At 38.2% G+C, this 18902-nt stretch overlaps 1 protein-coding gene and 1 long non-coding RNA gene across 2 annotated transcripts in view; one reads left to right on the top strand and one right to left on the bottom strand.

The window, feature by feature from the left end:
- Window positions 1–612: 612 nt before the first annotated feature.
- The window catches only part of LOC123615867 (uncharacterized), an 82192-nt gene continuing 63902 nt past the window's right edge, over window positions 613–18902 (bottom strand). The window contains exon 4 of the long non-coding RNA XR_012503153.1: window positions 613–863. This is a non-coding gene — a long non-coding RNA (uncharacterized LOC123615867). The remainder of the gene's footprint in view (window positions 864–18902) is intronic.
- LOC105066427 (fatty acid-binding protein, adipocyte) lies at window positions 14461–18688 on the top strand. Its single transcript, XM_010951756.3, has 4 exons — window positions 14461–14618; window positions 17099–17271; window positions 17894–17995; window positions 18463–18688. Exons 1-4 carry the CDS (start codon window positions 14546–14548, stop codon window positions 18511–18513), a joined length of 399 nt encoding a protein of 132 aa, XP_010950058.1. The 5' UTR covers window positions 14461–14545; the 3' UTR covers window positions 18514–18688.

Raw genomic sequence — 18902 nt, 5'->3', positions numbered from 1 at the left:
GAGGTTGAGATCACTTCTTCCTTTCCTGGAATCTCAGCTTTGCTGTTCGCAGGAAGCACAAGCTACATCTGGGTCCTCACTTGGAGACAGCGTTGTCACACCCTCCGATCACCCAGCCCAGCCTCCAGAACATCCATGTCTGGATTCTGGTACTTGGGTTTCCTTCTTGTTTCGGGGACCCCGAGTCTACTTGGTAGACAACTTTGATGAACTTGCTGCCTTACTCCAGTGGCTGGGCCTTATTACGGTTAATCAGCCTCCCGGTCGAGTCCCAAGTAGTGCCTTCGTGATCCTGCTACCTTTGGGGAGCCCCACCTGACAGCACCTGCTCACCTAGATCTCTGGATGTGCTTGTCTGATGCAGTTAAAACGCCACAGCTAGTATGTCAGCTCTGGTTGGGATAACAAACATCTGGTTAAACTTATGGTAGACGTCATCAACGTCTATGATCCATCTAGTTTTTACAGGGGGATAGACAGTTAGGTAAGCTGAATAGAGACATGATGGGGACTCCAGTCCTTCATCCTTAAAGTCTTTGATGCCAGCACTAATGTCTGAAATCTTTCTAGGAACACAGTGCTGTTTATGATATACTGTCTTAGAGGCTGGGGCAGAGGATCCAAGAGACAACACTCCACCAAGAAAACGTAAGATGCTTGAATGTTTTCAATATTATAACTTTTAGCAAGATGAGCTTTGCACTCTAATTTAGGGGAAATAGAATAATACTGGGAAGACAAAATTTCAATATGGAAGAGAGCATACCTATAAAGCCAAAAGAACTCTGTTTTGATGTTCGTCGAGCAGATATCTGCATGAATTCGGACAAGCCATATGACATACTGGGGATCGATTTTCTTATCTGTAAAACAGAGAAAATTCACTAGAGTTCAGTGACGGCAGCATAACTCTTTCTTTTCTAATTATTTCCTTAGTGTTGTTGTCAAATTGCAGTAATGAGAGGAATCTAGTTGGAAAATTAAGAACAGTAAAAATTTTAAGAATAGTATTTCCTACATTCCATAAAGGATAAAGGCACATTGTTAGTAAAAATTAACTTAAAATCAGCAAAGATTAGAGCCCACATATTACATGTAAAGTTATCTTATGCCTTCTTTTATATTTTTAGGTTTTTTTCATTTGTAGTTCCAAATTATGCTATTAGGCATATATCCAACAGTTAGAAGGAATAATGTACTTTTAGAAGATCTGTTCCCTAAGGTTTTATGTTCCAGATATTTTTGCAGCTATGAGATGGTTGGGCTCCACTTTGGACTACTTTTCTGTGATTTTTAAAAATAGAATGTTATTTTTTAATAAAGACAATACATGTACCAGACTTTTAAAGAAAAACATGACTATGGAAACTGAGAATGTGTCATTGACTTGATTTAAAATAGGCCATGTTCTGTAGCCCTGAGGAACTCAGAAGTATGTCAAAGGGCAAGGGGAAAAAAGCCATCCAGAAAAAAGTGAGGACAATGTCCCTGGGTGTGATTTGGGAGGAAGCAAGAATGACATTTGCAGAATTTGGCAAGATAACCAGGGGAAAGAGCGGAAGCTGGAATAGCTGCTCCCAAGTTTTAGGGGAGTCAGGAATCAAAACCCTGAAGAAATCTGGATGAAAGGAAATTCCACTTTGGCATCCCTGGGAACGCTTAAGTGTGTAGTCTTGCCTGTTAACATTATTGAAAGGACACTGATCCCTTCCTTTGGCTAAACCAGGAAAGAGAAGGAAACACATTTTATGAAACTCAGATGCATTATGCAAAGCAAATTTTTTTAAACAGTACTTTACATTAGATGTTTTCCCTAAGCCAGAACTCCTTTCTTTGGGGACTTAAGAAATAATTAGAAACATTCTAAGGAACATAAGTATATTCCAGGGCATCTCTTGGAGCAACAACACACACTTTAAAAATATAAGCTTCGAAGGTTGTTTGAAAAAGCACAGGATTCAACGCGTATGTGAAATTAACAACCTCCCCAAACGTTTTACCAAAACATTAAGTGATTTCTCCAGGGCAGGGAAAGGAGGTAAGAGAAATCCTTCGGAAAAAAGAAAATCAACTCGTGTCAGAGTAATTCACGATTCTTCACACATGTACATGATGGTTAATCCACTCAGAAATAATCCAGGGACTGACTTTATTTGCATTAGAAACTGTTGCTACTTAGTTTTTCATTTACCAATATCTGACAGTAGTAGCAATTTTTAATAGGGTTGTTCAAAGTTTTTCTGCATTTGTATTCATTGATGTGTCTTTGAAGAATGACTGGTGCCTTTATGTAGGCAAACAATTACTCTTGGTAGAATGCTTGCTCTGTGCAGTACTAATGATCAGGAGGCAGTTTCGTGCTGTGCAATCATGGGAGGGTAAAGAAAGGGCACATGGTCCCAGCGGTGCACCCTGAGGTGTGGGGATCACAATGTTAGGGAACACAATCTACAGTTTCCTGAATTTTAAATCAGATTTTATGCTAGACTTTTCTCTCTGTCTATTTCCACCTTAAAAGAACTCCTACACTATTTAAAAACATCTTTGATTATTCTTATATCTTTATTGCAATTTTGCACTTTGTTTGAGGTAACTAGTTCCCTGACTGATAAACCCACTTATGCAACATGGTCTTTAATCTGTGAATGGCAATCTTTAATATTTTTACACTAAAGGGAATAAGCATTTCAAAAGAATTAAATTCACTGTAAGTCCTTTTTATTCCAGAAAAATATGACATTTCAAACCTGCTTCCTATACTTACTAATAAAGAAAATTACCTCCACTGGGAACTGTAAGGGCAAATTCTCAATCACCGGAAGGCACAAAGGGGAAAACCATACTTTGTAAGGTCTTGATTGGTCTTGAGAGAATAGGTATGACCAAAGTATAGTCATTGTAATTTTCCTGCCTCATTATTTGAAAAGCTGATGAAAATACACGATAAAAGGATGGGTATTTCATGTCTTTCTTACTGGAGCTTGAAAAGATCAAACCATCAAGAGAAGTTTCTTCAACGTCTCACACTTTTTTAAAGTAGGAGACCATGAATATTATTGTTTGTGCATAGTGTTACTTATTTCTTATTTCTTCATCCAATTCATTTGCCTTCCCTAAGCCAGGACCTTGACGATCATGGTTAGACAGCCAGATACTCAGCCCATCAGCAAATACGTGTCGAGTGACTACTGAGCACCATGAGCTAGACCTGGCTTTTGGCTCTTGTATTCTGTTGTCTACTCACCTTGTGCCCATGTTGACTATCTCAGATGACAAGTCCCACCGGAAGAAAGCCCTATCTTAAGCTAGTTCCATCGAGAAGACTAGGTAATATCATTCACTAGTGGTGGGAGTTTAAAGAGCATAACCTCTTTGTGGGTCAGTTCAATAATTAAAAAGTGTATATCCATTGGCCGTTCAGCTCTATCTCTAGGCATTGATTCTACAGAAATATTAACACAAATAGACAAAGATATATATGTACAAGAATGGTTAGTAAAATTTTTTTTACAATGAAAAGTGAAAGTATTAGTTAAAATGTGGCACACATGTAGGTGGAATACTTGGCAGCAATTTAAAAAAACGAGATGTATTTATATTCATCGCCATGAAGAGGTGTCCATGATCTATTACTAAGTAAGACGAAAGTTGTGGAGGACCATGTGTGTACAAAGTCTTGACATATCACCCAATGTCTTTGGTATATATTCATATTCATATTCTATGTGTTTGCAGATGCCTCTACTGAAACGACATTCACTGAATTATTAAAAGTAATGATCTGGAGAGTGGAAAGATTACATTCTCCTCTATATCTCTATTGTTTGAATTTTTATGTTAAACACATATTAATTAAAAAAAAAACATTAAAATATTTACATTTAGGGAGGAAAATTTTCTCCAGTGAGAGGAAAAGAGTATTAACGTGGTGTCATGTTAATGATATCATGTTCTCAAGAAAAAAAAATTCTTATTTTGAATCATGGAGATCAAGAAAACTTACTTTGAATTTCATGGATTCCTATGATCTCACAATGAATGTTTACTCTAGAATCATTGCTTGCAGAAAACTCAACCTTCTGAGAGATCTAAACCAAATATGACTGAAAGTAAGACTAGTGTGCATAAGAGAAGGTTCTCTGATTCTTCCCACTCCGGGTCTGTCTTCTGGTACCTGACGATTATTATTACTGCTCCTACTATTACTCCTCCTCCGGCTCCTCCTGTCAGTGCTAGCTGTCACATGTCAAGTTAAGTGTCTGCTAGGCAGCACGTGCAAATATATGCTGGGCAACATATAAACTATCTGACATTTAAGATTACTAATTTAAACAATACTATCAAATACAGCTTTGGAATTTTACATATGAGAAAGCTGAGTTGAAATTAATTAGCTTGCCAACGATCACAAGCTAGTGAATAGTGGAAACAGAATTTCCACGTCTTAACCCCACAACTTAGGCATCTTTCTTTCACATAACTCTGTGTATTAAGGCAACCACAAAAATGTCTCAAGGATGTTAGTTAAAATTGAATAAAAAATTTTAAATAACGACAAAATTTTAAAGAATGATTGTATCTTTACAGCATAAAAATCATCAAGAATCTTGCAGCAGGGGAAATAACATTTAGATCTGGAGAATCTTGGCAAACCACCGAATAAGTGTAGGGATGCACATTTCACCCAGTGAGAGAGGACTTTTGCCAGGAGGGAAGTTAACTCCCAGACGGCAAATGTAGTTGCCAGATGCCTGATGTTTGTGCTTTCTTACTCGATCAGAGTTCACTGGAGGAACGTCCCACAGCAAAGTGCCTCCCAGAAAGAATACTCAATGTTTCCTTGTAGTCAGAATCGATCTTGGATGGGCTGCCCCTGTTCTAGCTCTTTATCAGCATCAAGTCACAGTTAGTGCCTCTTGCGGCACCTGCGTTATCTGGTGTTTTCACTCCAGTGCGTGGTTCTCCTTTTATCTCCATCTCAGGCTACCCACACGTTCATCCTAATTGTGAGCATTCCACCTAAGCACTCTCTCTCTCCCTTCCTCCCTTCACCCTCTTTTCTTTATTCTTTTCTCTTTTTTTCTATTCCTCCCCCCGACCTCTTTTTCCTTCTTCTCTCTCCTAAATATTATTTTCCAAATGCCAATTATGAACCAAAAATGATGCCTACTGCTGGCACATCCATCCTCTTCTGGAAGCTCACAGTCCCCACGTGCCTTCCCTATTTGTTTTACTCATTCTTGTGCCAAAGCATCAAACACAGAGACTAGTACTCACTAGACATTTAATGAACACATAGCTGCATATCTTCTTTGCATTTAGCTCCATTTATGCCATTTAAATCATGCAATATGTGTACAATTTAAAAAGCATATAGAATGCAACTAGGTTGAGATTGGTAAAAGCGAGGATGTGAACGGAAGTTTGGAAGAGACAGGGCGTGTTCATCCCTTGTGGATTGAAAAGGTTTCTTGCATAGCAGTTGACATACTACTGCAACTTCAGGGGGCTAGACTGGTTCTTCTGTCCCATGGTATCCAATACCTGAACATTTTCCCTTGGCTCGATTACAGTTTGGGGAAGTTAATAAAGATCTTTTGAAAAGTTGTAAATACTTCTAGTAAAATTATGACATCGCCTGTCATTTGTGCTGTAATGTGATCTAAATCAATCTGATTGATTTCCTCCTAATTCAGCAATGAACTAGACAGAACTACCAAGTCATACAGAACTCTAAGCCTGGGTATCCAAGGATGAATAAGATACAAACCCTACCCGCAAAGAGCTCACAGCCAGAAGAGAACAAACTCGGGTGTGTTTATGTGTGATTCTGTCTGCCTCCCTGGACGTTTCCTGGGTGATGTCTCTTCTGATATCACAACTGGTTTATCTGTTCATTCCTTTCTGGTGTTCTTAGTCAATATGTTCACTTTTGCCTACAGTCAGTTCTTCATAATGATGCTTGCTTTACTGGGTTAAAAAAAAAGTAGGACACACTCTACATTCAGAAAGTGCTTTGCCAGTTCTTTAATTGGTTCCTAGTTGAACCTACTTACTACACGATGGATGAAGCATCTCTTCTATGAGTAAGAGAGCAAGTGAAGAAGTTACACAACACACTTGGAGCCACAAGTCTGTAATTAGCCACCACATTTTTAACTGATCCTTAGCCTACTGGCTTACTTAGTCTTTCCCATCACCATTTTGAAGTCAAAGAGCCAATGCTCAGTCACGGTGAACATGTGTTCGGTGAGCGGTACACAAACTAACATAGGATTACCTTTATGTTGTCTCTCTCTCTTTTTTTAATTGAAGTCTAGTCAGTTACAATGTGTCAATTTCTGGTGTGCAGCACAGTGTCCCAGTCATGCATATACATACATATATTCCTTTCCATAATCTTTTTCATTATAGGTTGTCTCGTAAACCTGGGAAGTAGAAAACAACACTCGTATGAAATGTTCCCGGGAGTCTGTGGAGGGAGAGAATCAAGTAAAACATGCCTAAATTTCCTACCAGAATTTCATCTTAACACACTAATAAACTCCAAAACATTGGGACTGATGATGGAATTTTGCTTCAGTTAAAGGAGAGCCTTGGCTTGAACTCTCCCTTGACCTATCACACACATGCAGTGAAAACACTCCCTCATCGTGGCTTTGTCTCTGCTGCTTATTATCCAGCAATTGGTCATGTTTCCTCTTCAACTTAAAAACTGTAGAAAAAAATACTCCTATTTCCTCCAAAAGAAATAAACTCATACAAAGGTCAGAGGCATGCGTTCCATGGAAGCTGCTCGCTGTAGAGCAAAGGGCAAGGCAACTGGCTTGAACCAGAGAGCGCCTGGCCCCCGAGTCAGCACTGAGAGTCCGGGGCCATGTCCCCCATCTCCACGTTTTCAAAGCAAGGCAAGACCCTTGTCATTGAAGACCCCTTCCCACAGCTTTGGTGAAAGAGGGTTTGTATGTGCATTTAAATGCTGTATTTGAGTATTTGTGAACAAAAGCTTAGTCCCCTCTGTGGGAATTCTTTTCCAGAACAAAGGCAGGTTTTCTCCCTTGTTTATGGAGACCAGGCTGCTTCAGAAGAAAGGAGCTTCCTACACCCTTCCTATATAACTTCCAGTTCCGTTCATTGCTTTTCCATCATCTCGTCACCATCCTTTCGCCCAGCCCCTCGCTATCTCTTATCTCTTGCCTTGTAAGTGAATTTACATCTGGTTACTCTACCCTTTATAATCACCCTTCTGTTGTAAAACAGATTTGAGCCCCTGGCTTTGTTGTTTAAAACTATACACACACACACAAATACATTAAGCATGATTATGTACCCTAAATCTCCATACCTCATTCTTCATATTAATTAATGCATGAATCCAGCAAATACTTGGTGAATGAGTAAGGTACTCGGAACTTTAAGTCATGGATGGTATAGAGTTCAGGATGCAGAAGGGAGGTTAGGAGTGAGGGGGAATTGAGGATGGGATGAAGGTATCGCTTATCTTTTGCACATTATATGCTAATGAAAGATGCTAAAAGTGAAAAAAAATTAGGAGAGCTGCAAATGTCTTTTGTGCAAAAAAATTCCCATTACTAAGATGATTGTCAAAACACAGCATTTTAAAAGGCTTTATATTGTATTTTACTTTGGTTCCATGCTAGTAGTTAGAATAGGAAGTTAGATTGTTAAGGAGAGGTGGAAATCATGTGTTATTTATTATTATATTCCTCACCACACTTAGCACAGTGCCTTGGACGTAGTAGGTTTGCGAGAAAAAAAAAAAGAAGATTTTGTGAAAATTATTTGCCAATGTGAGCTGAATACAATGAAACTGGGTTTGAAAATGTAAATAGTATAATTTCCACTAGTTTTCAAGAAAGGATGATCACTAAAGTTTTGGTTAAATCTGAGTTCTTATCATTTAAACAAAGAGAAAATATTTCTCAAAGGGTGTTGAACTCAAGATTATACAACACAGAATTGTTTTTAGTGTGAGTCTCCATATCACATACACATTATTCACATGGCAGTCCACACCGATGCGGTGGTGAAAGAGGATGGTTATTTGAGGAGGGGACAATTCTGCCTTATTTATGCAGCAGGAGTAAGTCTTTGGAACTGGGATGAGGATAAATTATGGAGGGACTAGGCAGTTGCCCGTGTTCCCAATTAGAAAGCAGAGCAGACGCATAGAATATGACATGTGGGCTTCTGCTTTAAATTTCTGGACAGCTTGTTGTCGAGAAAGATTTCCCTACCTCACACGATACATGCATAACTTAGCAAGCTCATGCACAGAAAGAATATCAGCATTCCGCAGGCTGGCCCACCTGTTGGGAACATAAATTTAGCTGCTTTTGAAGACAATGTCTCTTCAAGTAAGGAATCCTGTCGAGCTTATTCTGTTAACATGAAATTCCTTCCTGTAGATTCGACTACCCTTTCACCTCTTAATCCTTTCATTGTCAAGATCCTTTACTATAAGTTACCACTATTCTTGTTTATATGAAGTCAATAAAGGAGCTAGTGGCTGTTTCCAGAAAATCTCAGCTCTGCCATTCCTCCAGCAATAATCAGGTGCTCAATACGTTGACAGAGGAATGTGAAACTACTGGTCCACAGAAATATCCTTGAAGTGTTTCTACAGCAGTGTTGCTGGACTCTCACCAACCTACCTAACTAGGATTTCCTTCATGCACTTTGTTGAATACTTGATTACAGGATAGCCATCAGGGACAAATCCAGATGAAAGCTCTTCCCTCAATGGAGCTTAGACTCTGATTTCCAGGAACATACATCTGTACTTTTGTTGTGGTTTATAGGAACATATATCTACACCTTTGTCATGGTTTACTGTTGGTGGTCATGTTTGGGTAAACTTGTCATGAAAGGGTATGGTATGGAACCAGCAACTCCTGCTGCTCCTTGTGTCTGGAACATCCTTTCCTCTGGTCTTTTCCACGCTGTCTTCTCATCACTCAAGTGTCAGTTCAACTGTCCACCTCCTTTGACTGATCTTCTTGGATTGCCCCATCTAGAGCTGCCAACCCTCATAGCTGTCATTACATCAGATTACCCTGTTCTGTTTTCTCTGAAAGACATGCCTGTAATTGGTTTCTGTATTCATCACTTTGTATGTAATACAAAATCCATAAGAGCAAACAAGTGCTTGGTGTGGGTTGCTCATGACTGAATCCCCAGTGACAAGTAAATTGCCTAACACACATGCTGAATCAACAAGTGAAACTTGATGTCATGGTACTCCAAAACAGCACCACCCAACAGAAGCAGAACATGAGCCACATATGTAATCTAAATTTATCTTGTCGCCACATTAAGAAAGCAAAAAAAAAAAAAAAAAAAAGGTTAAATTAATTTTAGTAATATATTTTAACTCAATGTATCTAAAATGTTGTCATTCTGACATATATTATCAATGTAAAAATTTTAATGAAATATTGTACTTTTTTCATACTGTTCTCAAAATTCTCAAAATTTCATTTTTCAATTTTATTACATAGAATTGTTTTAATTTGACTGTACATATACAATATATTGCATGTAAATACATATATACAATACACTGCATATTAAAAAATTTACATATATGTACTGTTCATTGTTTCTAAGAACGTTTAGAGCTTTAGCTTTTAAACTTACATAGTTATTAAAGGAATAAAGCCAACCACAAAATAAGAATTAATTCAAAAATATACATGGATAAAGTTGAATGGATAAAGAAGATGCAGCATGTATATGCAATGGAATACAACTCACCCACAAAAAAGGAGGATAGCTTGCCATTTGTGGCCTTTCATTAATTTTTTTTTCACTGAAAAACCAGAATTTTATGACTGGCATAAACATTTCCATTGTGTCAAAAACAGAAAAAAACCTAGAAATAAACTTAGCCAAGGAGGTTACCTATATTCTGAAAACTGTAAAACATTGATGAAGGAAATTGAAGCTGATACAAAGAAATGGAAAGATATCTTGTGCCCTTGCATTGGAAGAATCAACATTATCAAAATGGCCATGCCACCCAAAGCCATCTACAGGTCTAATGCAATCCCTGTCAAAATACTCACAATGTTTTTCACAGAACTAGAGCAAACAATCCAAAATTTATATGGAACCATAAAAGACCCTGAACTGCCTTATACTGTCTATCTGTCTATTTGTATTTTCAGTTGGGTTAGTTACATTTCTCAACCTTGGAGAGGTAGCCTTCTGTGGCAGACGTCTCATGTGTCCCAGAAGTACCTCCTCTCTTGTTACCCAAGGGCCAGGGTCCAGCTGGTTCCAGTATAGCATCTGGCCTGTGTTTGTGGATTCCTTCCACAGGCTTTGGGGTTGTTGTTTTCTTATTTCTGGTATCTGCCCCCTGGTGGATGAGGCTGGACTAGAGGCTTGTGCAGGTTTCCCAGCAGGAGGGGCAGGTGCCTGCTCACTGCTGAGTGAAGCTTGGTCCTGGACCTCTGGTGGGTAGAACTGTGTCTAGAGGCAGTTTGTGGCTCAGGAAGTCTGCTGATGGGTGGGGCTGTGTTCCCACCCTGCATGTTATTTGGCCAGGGGCTTCCCTACAGGCTGTTGGGTGGGGCTAGGTCTTGGTGCTAATGATCCAATCAAGATACCAGCCACGAGGAAAGCTCACATAGATGAACACTCCTGGAATGTCCACCACCAGCCTTTATGTCCCATGGGTGAGCCGCAGCCATCCTCTACCTCCCCAGGAGACCCTGCAAAACTAGGAGGCAGGCCTGGCCCAGGTTCCTATGAAATCACTGCCTCTGCCCTAGGACCTGGGGCACAGGAGATTCTATTTATGCTTCCTAAGAGAATGAAGTCTCTGTTTCTCCCAGTCCCATGGGGTTCCTGGAGCTAAGCCCCACTGGCCTTCAAAACCAGATGTCCTGGGATCTCCTCCTCCTCCCAATTCTGGAACCCTGAGCTGGGGAGCCTGACGTGGGGCTCAGAGCTCTCATTCCTGTGGGAGGGCCTATTAACTATTCTTCAGCTTGTGGGTGGCCCACCCTATTATATCGTGAGAACGGCCCTCCTACCGTTCTCTCTTTATGTTTCCAGTTGAAGAAGTTTTTTTTTTTGTTAGGTTCCAGTCTTTTTTTTTTTTTTTTTTTTTTTTTTTGATGGTTGTTTAGCAGTCAGTTGTGGTTTTGTTGTAATCATGAGGAGAGGCATGGTCCTATCATTCTTCCATCTTGACCAGAAATCCTCAAACTTCAGTTTACATTTTATCCTAACAGGGCACCTCCATTCAGACTCTAAATCTTCTTTTGTAATGTTGGATAGGCATTTAGATTTCATAAAATTCATAGCTGAAAAAATAGATCCACATATTCAAATTCCTCCACATATATGTAAAAGTTTTTCAATTACTGAATCAGGATCATTCCTTGAATTTTAATTAAAACTACGTAAAACAAAAAAATTTAGTACCTCAGGCATACTAGCATATTTCAAGTATTCAGGAGCCACATTTGACTGGAGACCATGGTATTGGACAGTCCGTCTCTAAAAAAACATATCTAAATTGAAGTGTCACAGTGCACATCTGTTCAAATGTGACAATCATTTGAAAATCTGTCTGAAGCAATTTGTTACTAAAAGTAAACCATCAACATATATTTCGAAAAGTAAGCCATTTTTTTCACAGACTGGGAAAAATATTTGCAAAAAACCACATTTGATAAAGGCTGGTTGTCCAAAATGTACAAAGAGCTCTTAAAATTAAACAGTAAGAAACCAACGACATGATTTTAAAAAATGGGTCGAGGGCCTTAATAGAGACTTCGCCAAAGAATATATACAGATGGCAAAAAAGCTTACGAAAAGATGTTCCACACCATATGTCATCAGGAAAGTGGAAGCGAAAACAATGAGATACCACTACACACCTATTAAAATGGCCCAAATCAGAGCACTGACAACACCGAACGCCGCTGAGGCTGTGGAGCAACAGAAACTCTCATTCAGTGCTGATGGGAAAGCAAAATGGTACAGCCCGTTTGGAAGACAGTGTGATGGTTCTTTACAGAACTTACCATACTCTTGCCATATTATGCTCCTTGGCATTTACCCAAAGGAGCTGAAAACTTATGTCCACACAAAAGCCTGCGTGTGGACACTTATAGCAGCTTTATTCATAATTGCCAAATCTTGGAAACAATGAAGATGTCCTTCAGTAGGTGAACGTATTAATAAACTGTAGTACTTCCAGACAATGGAACATTCTTTAGTGCTAAAAAGAAAGGTGTTATCAAGCCATGAAGACACACGGAGGAAACGTAAATACATATTACTAAGTGAAAGAAGGCAATCTGACAAGGCTGCACACTGTATGGTTCCAACCTTATGACCTTCTGGAAAAGGCAAAACCATGGAGACAGTAATCATGGCAGTGGTTGCCGGGTCAGGGGGAAGGCAGTGGCAGCATGGGAGGGAGCTGAACAGGCAAGGCCCAGAGGATTTTTAGGGCAGTAAAAATGCTCTGTATGACATTATAAGGATGAATACATGTCATTACATTTTTGTCCAAATCCATAAAGGGTACAACACCAAGAGTGAACCCTAAGGTAAAATACAGACTTTCGGCAATTATGATGTGTCAAAGTAGATTCATCCTTAGTAAAATATGTACCACTCTGGTGAGTGACGCTGAGAAGGGGGGAGGCTACGTGTGTGTGGGAGCAGGGAGCACATGAGAAATCTCTGTACCTTCCTCTCAATTTTGTTGTAAGCCTAAAACTTCTCTTAAAAAAAAAAAAAATCTAAAAACAAAACAAACTAGAAACAAAACAAAAAAGCAAAAACCATGATTAATTTAGAACATTTTTATCCTTGTATGAAGATTGTTCATTTTTTATTTTCTTGTCCAAAGAATTTATAATAGTAAGCCTACCCAGAGTGGTACACCACCCACAGTCTGGGAATCTGTGCAACAGCCCAGGGAGAAGGAACATTAACATATGCAACAATTAAAAATGACTATTTTTTAATTGAAATGTAGTCAGTTATAATGTGTCAATTTCCAGTGCACAGCACACTGTCCCAGTCATGCATATACATACATATATTCATTTTCATTAAAACTACTATTGGAACGTGACTTTATCGGAATTTTACAACAACTTGTTTGCCTACAGAAAATCCTGTCTTTTCCAGAATACTCTGCCTCAAACATTTCTGGGAAGCCCTCAGGACGCTTATAAATCAATCATGTGCTCAGCAGACACTGTCCAGTGGTATACTCAGTGCGCTGATGCATCAGCCCTCAATACTTTAATTTCTTTTTTCATTTCTAAAATCTGGGTATGCTCACGGGAGCTTGTTGCCCACGTGTGTATCTTCCATCATTCTGGTATGGGGCAGGGAGAGGATGGGGACACTGAAATACAAGATTACTTTAGAAAAGCATTCTCATGAATTATTCACCAGGTAAAAGAAGGAAATTAGATTTTGATAGCTTGTGACCACCCCACTTCCAACTGTATTTTTAATTAAGGCAACACTGTTTACAGCTGGATAAATTTTTTAAAAATCTTTCTTTTCTTTTTCTCTTCAATTTTTATTTATTTTGTGGGGGGAGACAATTAGGTCTATCTATTTATTTATTTTAGAGGATGTACCAGGGATTGAATCCAGGACCTCATGCATGCTAAGCATGCACTCTACCACTTGAGGTATACCCTCTCCCTAGAGCTGGTAAATTTAGAGCGTATAATATAGTTTGGGAACTGGGTGAATTTTCTCAGTATGGGGAGTATATTTTGGATTGGAGCCTATTTTTTTAATGGGTTTTTGGAAATCAGCCCTATACTCTCATTTAGGGGATGAAAGAGTGAGGTTAAATTATCATTTATTAATTAAATTTACTGTCCAGATTCCTGATGGGTAATTGAATTGATTTCTTTCTTTTTCATTCATATAAAATGGTTGAAATGAGAAGCCTGGGGTACTTTAGAATGCCATTACTTCTTTTGTTATAATTACCAGGCAATCCTGAGACAGGGTTGCCCCCAAAACCTTTGCAATTACTTAAGAGTATCTAAGGTAATTCTTATGTTTTCTCAATTCAAAAGAAGCACACAATTGTAATTTTAATAGTAACTCCAGAAAAGGGAGTCAAAATTCATCCCAAGATAATTACCTTACTCGCTTCTACACTGGGGTAAACACATATGAAAATAATAGGAGGAAATTCAATGCACTGAACATGAAACTGTCAGAACAAGAATGTTTAAAATATTCTGTTAATGGCTAAAAATAAATTGTATTCTAAGTCCAATGACCATTTGCCAGGGAGAACCAAAGTTGAGAAATTTCTATTAAAAACATGACTCAGGAAAAACTGCAGAGGCTGGTAATGAAGGAAATGATCTGATATCATTTTCAATTGGTTATTCCTAAGGTCACATGTTCTGGGCATCTTTAAAAGGAAATTATCTGACTCCAGAGGGTCATAGCACCTTCCTGAAAGCTATAGCTTCCTTCTCACCTTGAAGAATAAGCCCAGAAAGCTCACAAAATGTGCGATGCGTTTGTGGGCACCTGGAAACTTGTCTCCAGTGAAAACTTTGATGATTACATGAAAGAAGTGGGTAAGGAAATTGGTTGGGTGTGTAATTTTTGCTCTGGGCAAGAATGGTTTATGGCTGTTTTTCACTCCGGAAGTACTGGCCAGACATGAAATGCTGCTTCAATAGAGAGGCCGTGAAAGTAGAAAGTGAGAATCGTTTGTTTCTAGAAACATTCTAGACGGGAGTCACAACTAACGCTTCCTAAAGTTAAACTGATACTGAAAAAGGGTGTAAGTGGAATTGTTACGGTGTACAGAAGTGACAAGATTTTATTTCATTGCAAACTTGCATATCTTTGGTCTTCTTAGCTCTTGACCTGTTTTTCCCTTTGTTCTCCTTTGCATATAAAATAAGCAATAACTTGGAAATAAAATTATATGTAGTTCCTAGCATGCATTAATTTCCATTTGAAATCAGAAGCACTGTATTTCTCATTTTAATGTAATTTTTTGAGTAATGTATATTAACCAGTTATTTTACTGTCTCAAGGTCAACTTCTTAAAATGTGTGATTATTTTATGGGAGAAAGATAAATCTTAATTTCAGAAAATATGTTCCTTAAAGGGCTTAAATATTTGTCTGACCAGAAATTGCATGGAATGCCATAGAATTATTGATAATGGAGGCTTTTGGGTTTTTAGATTCTGCTAACATTGCCTGTGTGCTGAGCAAATGTTCCCCAGATAATTACGGAGATAAAGCAGAGGAACAGAGAGGCAAGATTTCACTCAGGCAGCTTCTGTCTTGAAAATCCATCTTTCAAGGGGAGGCCCCCCTCCCCCATCTCCCGTGCATGATCAAGTTTACCCAGGAGTTGCAAACTGGGGAAATATTTTTTTCACAATATCTTTATTAGGGGTTATGATTTACTCCCTAAATCTTAAGAGTTAACTTTCTACTAAATCATATAGTTTATATTTTGCTTGTCTCTAATTACTGTTTTCCTTGTTTATAGGCAAGAGGGGAATCAGGGACTTCAGCATGAGCGATACCTAGCTTTCAAGAATATCCACTATTTGTGATTCGATTAAGCTAATTAACACACATTGACATAGGCACGCTGGGATTTGAGACTATTTAGCTAGTGATTTTTAGAAACATTTATACTTTTAATATTTTTTATATAAATTCTCATGTGTTTTAAAATTATAAAGTGCTGATGAAAATGAAAGATAGCAAGATGCCTCCTGAACTTAGCTGTGCTAATTGATGGTCAGGAAGGACAGAATCAAGCTAGTGGAAAGGATGATTTTTCTTAAGCTCAGCAAGTCTGGAGTCCTACCCGACATTGCATCCATTCAGCAGGCTGACTCACTCCATATATTTGATGTTATATTTTGTAACAGAAACAAGACTTGGTGAATCAACATATTGTCTTCCCTCTTGTCTCCACTTTCAGACAGGGAGCTAAAGCATTGCATGTTTTCTATAATATTTCTCTCCCTGATCTTCACTATGTCTAAAAACTGTGGTACCTGTAAGAAGCTTTTAGTCAAAGAAGTAGCTTAGATTTGTGTACACATCTTTTAAAAAATCCAACACATCTATGACTGTCACAAATTCTGTATAACATATGCAGTGACAGGAAGTTACTGCTGTCTATGTTAGGTCGTAAACTGTTCACCCAATCCCTGTCACAAGAAAAATACATTTCTCTCTTTTTTTTAAAGAGGAGTTTGCCACTTAAGTGATTGGGAACCAAAAGATTAATTTCTAAACCTCCCAAAATAGTGATTTCTTATCCTTTGAAGTTTTCACAGTTGATGCCTAGTTCTTTAACATTTCCCATGATTTATTGGGAACAGCATCCCCATCCTAAAATGGTGTGAATGTAGGAAGCATTTTGCCTTTCGGAATAAGTAATCAAAATCTTCATTTCATAGTAGCGTCATGTGGAAGAGCCAAGAAAACTAGACTGGCAGCTAATGCCATGGAATGTGATTTATGTACACCCAAACAGATTACTTTTTAACTGAGTAACTCTATACTGGCCACCAAAATCCTACTGAGAGTTCTGTCTTTGACCGTGGATTAGATCGCTGTTGTTATCTAAGAAGGAAATGTCGAGGTGCCCCAATTGTTCCATGAATTGAGCAAAATGACTGGCTGCCTTCATGGTAGAGATGACCAGGTAATTTAAGAATACAATGACTTTTAAAATTTGTATGTTCCTGGAGACTTGATCTTTATATATATTCTTGTTGAAAATTAACAGTGGGTCTTCTAAGGAGTTGTATCTGAAACCCAGAAGGGGAGATTTCAAGAGTAGACTTGTACCTCAGTTTTTCCTAAAATATTAGCCTCTTTACTTATCTGCAGGAGATAGTTACATAAGTCTTTTAAGAAACTCACTCGTCTCACTGGTGCCTTTCTCCTTTCAGGCACACGTGCACACTCCCCTCCTTCCACCACCCCCCGCCCCACCCCACTATAGCTCTTTCTTAGATAAAAAAAAATGAGAGGAAATTATAAATTTGACATTTTTCTTTTCCCAACTCTAGGAGTGGGCTTTGCCACCAGGAAAGTGGCCGGCATGGCCAAACCCAATGTGACCATCAGTGTGAATGGGGACGTGATCAACATTAAATCTGAAAGTACCTTTAAAAATACCGAGATTTCCTTCCAACTGGGCCAGGAATTTGATGAAGTCACGGCAGATGACAGGAAAGTCAAGGTGAGGAATAAGGGATCGAAGCAGAATAAGTGCCTGGTTTCTAAATGACCACAAAAAGAAGCCAATTTGCAAAAGGAGGAAATCTGTTCCATCGCAGGCCAACGATGCCTGACTCCCAGATCTGAACCATGTTGCCTTCGGTATTTAGTTGGTGAATTTGGCCTTTTTTTTTTTTTTATAAAGTTGTCTTATTATTTTAAAAAACAATTAACATAACTTATTTCTTATACCATATATATATAGCATTTGACATCAACTAAAGTAACAACAATGTTAGAGAACGTTTATAAAAGAATGGAAGGAAAAAAGGAAAAAAATCTCCTATGGTACCACCATCTCAACATACGTTTATTATCTATATATTTTCACTGTATTTTTTCAAATGCATGTTTGTATAATATTCTGCTCATAATATATATATATATATAAATATATATATATTTATATATATACACACATATAAATAAAATTTTGTATGCTATTATTTTGGGTACTCCTTTTTTTTAATATTTTCTTGTAATATAGGATTACTAGTGACCTCAAAATGTTCCTTCAAATAAAGGCGCTCTATTTTTTATTTTATTTTTTTCCATCACTTTCATCAATTTCTATTATGCCTCAGAGCATCGTAACTTTAGAAGGAGGTGCCCTGGTCCAAGTGCAGAAGTGGGACGGAAAATCAACCACCATAAAGAGAAAACTAGTGGATGACAAACTGGTGGTGGTGAGTATCTTCTAGCTACTTAATTCCAGAGTCTACTGCTAGGGTATCTCACTGTCGTTACTCTACCCAGAGAAGTAGATAACTGCCCTTGTTGAACAAAGAGGTTATTCTATTGGGATTCTGGTTTCACCCTGGCAATTACCCTTTATGCTTTTTAGCTCAGCCCAGGCACACTGTGCCCCAGGAAGCATCCCCGAACCCTCTCAACATGAACCATATTGTACTGTGTATTTCTAATTATGTTTCCCACTTACCATATAGATTGTAAGGTTCCTTGAGGGCAAAGCTTGTGTCCTCTTGATCTTTCAATCTCCCTAACTTATTGCAGTATCAGGGATCTATAGGAACTCAGAACTAATATCTCCTGATGAATATTGCTTCTTTCCCAACACTGAAGGAGACAATGAATAAACAAAACATAAGTGATCTAGTCTCAGGGATTTACCAACAATTTTTTTTGTGCCTAGGAATGTATCATGAAAGATGTGATTTCCACCAGAGTTTATGAGAAAGCATAAGCCAAGGGACATTGAGCTGGACTGAAGTTTGCATCCAACTCTACGACATTCTGTCGGATGTGTTGTTCAAACATACGTTGTTATTTTCCACTAACTAGCAAGTGACGAATTTCCCCCCAAATTGATTTTATTCAATATGGTTGTGTTGGTTAAATAAAACTTTTTAGATTTATAAGGTGATGTAATGATTTATTCATTGTGTTGGACAATTTCTCTCTTTTTTTTTTTTTTTGACAATTTGTTACTCATGATTCAGTAATGGAAATAAAAAGTGTATTAGTGCTTTGTTTCCAGGATAAGTAGTGTGACTTTTCATAATAATCCAAGGTGAAAAAATTAGTATTTATGAATTTTCCATTGTCTTAGGTGGAAGATGATAAATATGTGCT

The sequence above is a fragment of the Camelus bactrianus genome, chromosome 29 (genome assembly GCF_048773025.1).
Source record: "Camelus bactrianus isolate YW-2024 breed Bactrian camel chromosome 29, ASM4877302v1, whole genome shotgun sequence".
Lineage (NCBI taxonomy): Eukaryota > Metazoa > Chordata > Mammalia > Artiodactyla > Camelidae > Camelus > Camelus bactrianus.
The sequence above is the reverse complement of the archived record's forward strand: the minus strand, read 5'-3'. Positions and strand labels throughout refer to the sequence as shown.

Bases quoted from the DNA above. Each gene is read 5' to 3' on its own strand.
- LOC105066427 (XM_010951756.3), top strand. From the start codon at position 14,546: ATGTGCGATGCGTTTGTGGGCACCTGGAAACTTGTCTCCAGTGAAAAC. The intron at 14,619-17,098 runs GTAAGGAAATTG...TCCCAACTCTAG, and splicing joins TGATTACATGAAAGAAGTGG to GAGTGGGCTTTGCCACCAGG. The intron at 17,996-18,462 runs GTGAGTATCTTC...TTTTGTGCCTAG, and splicing joins TGGATGACAAACTGGTGGTG to GAATGTATCATGAAAGATGT.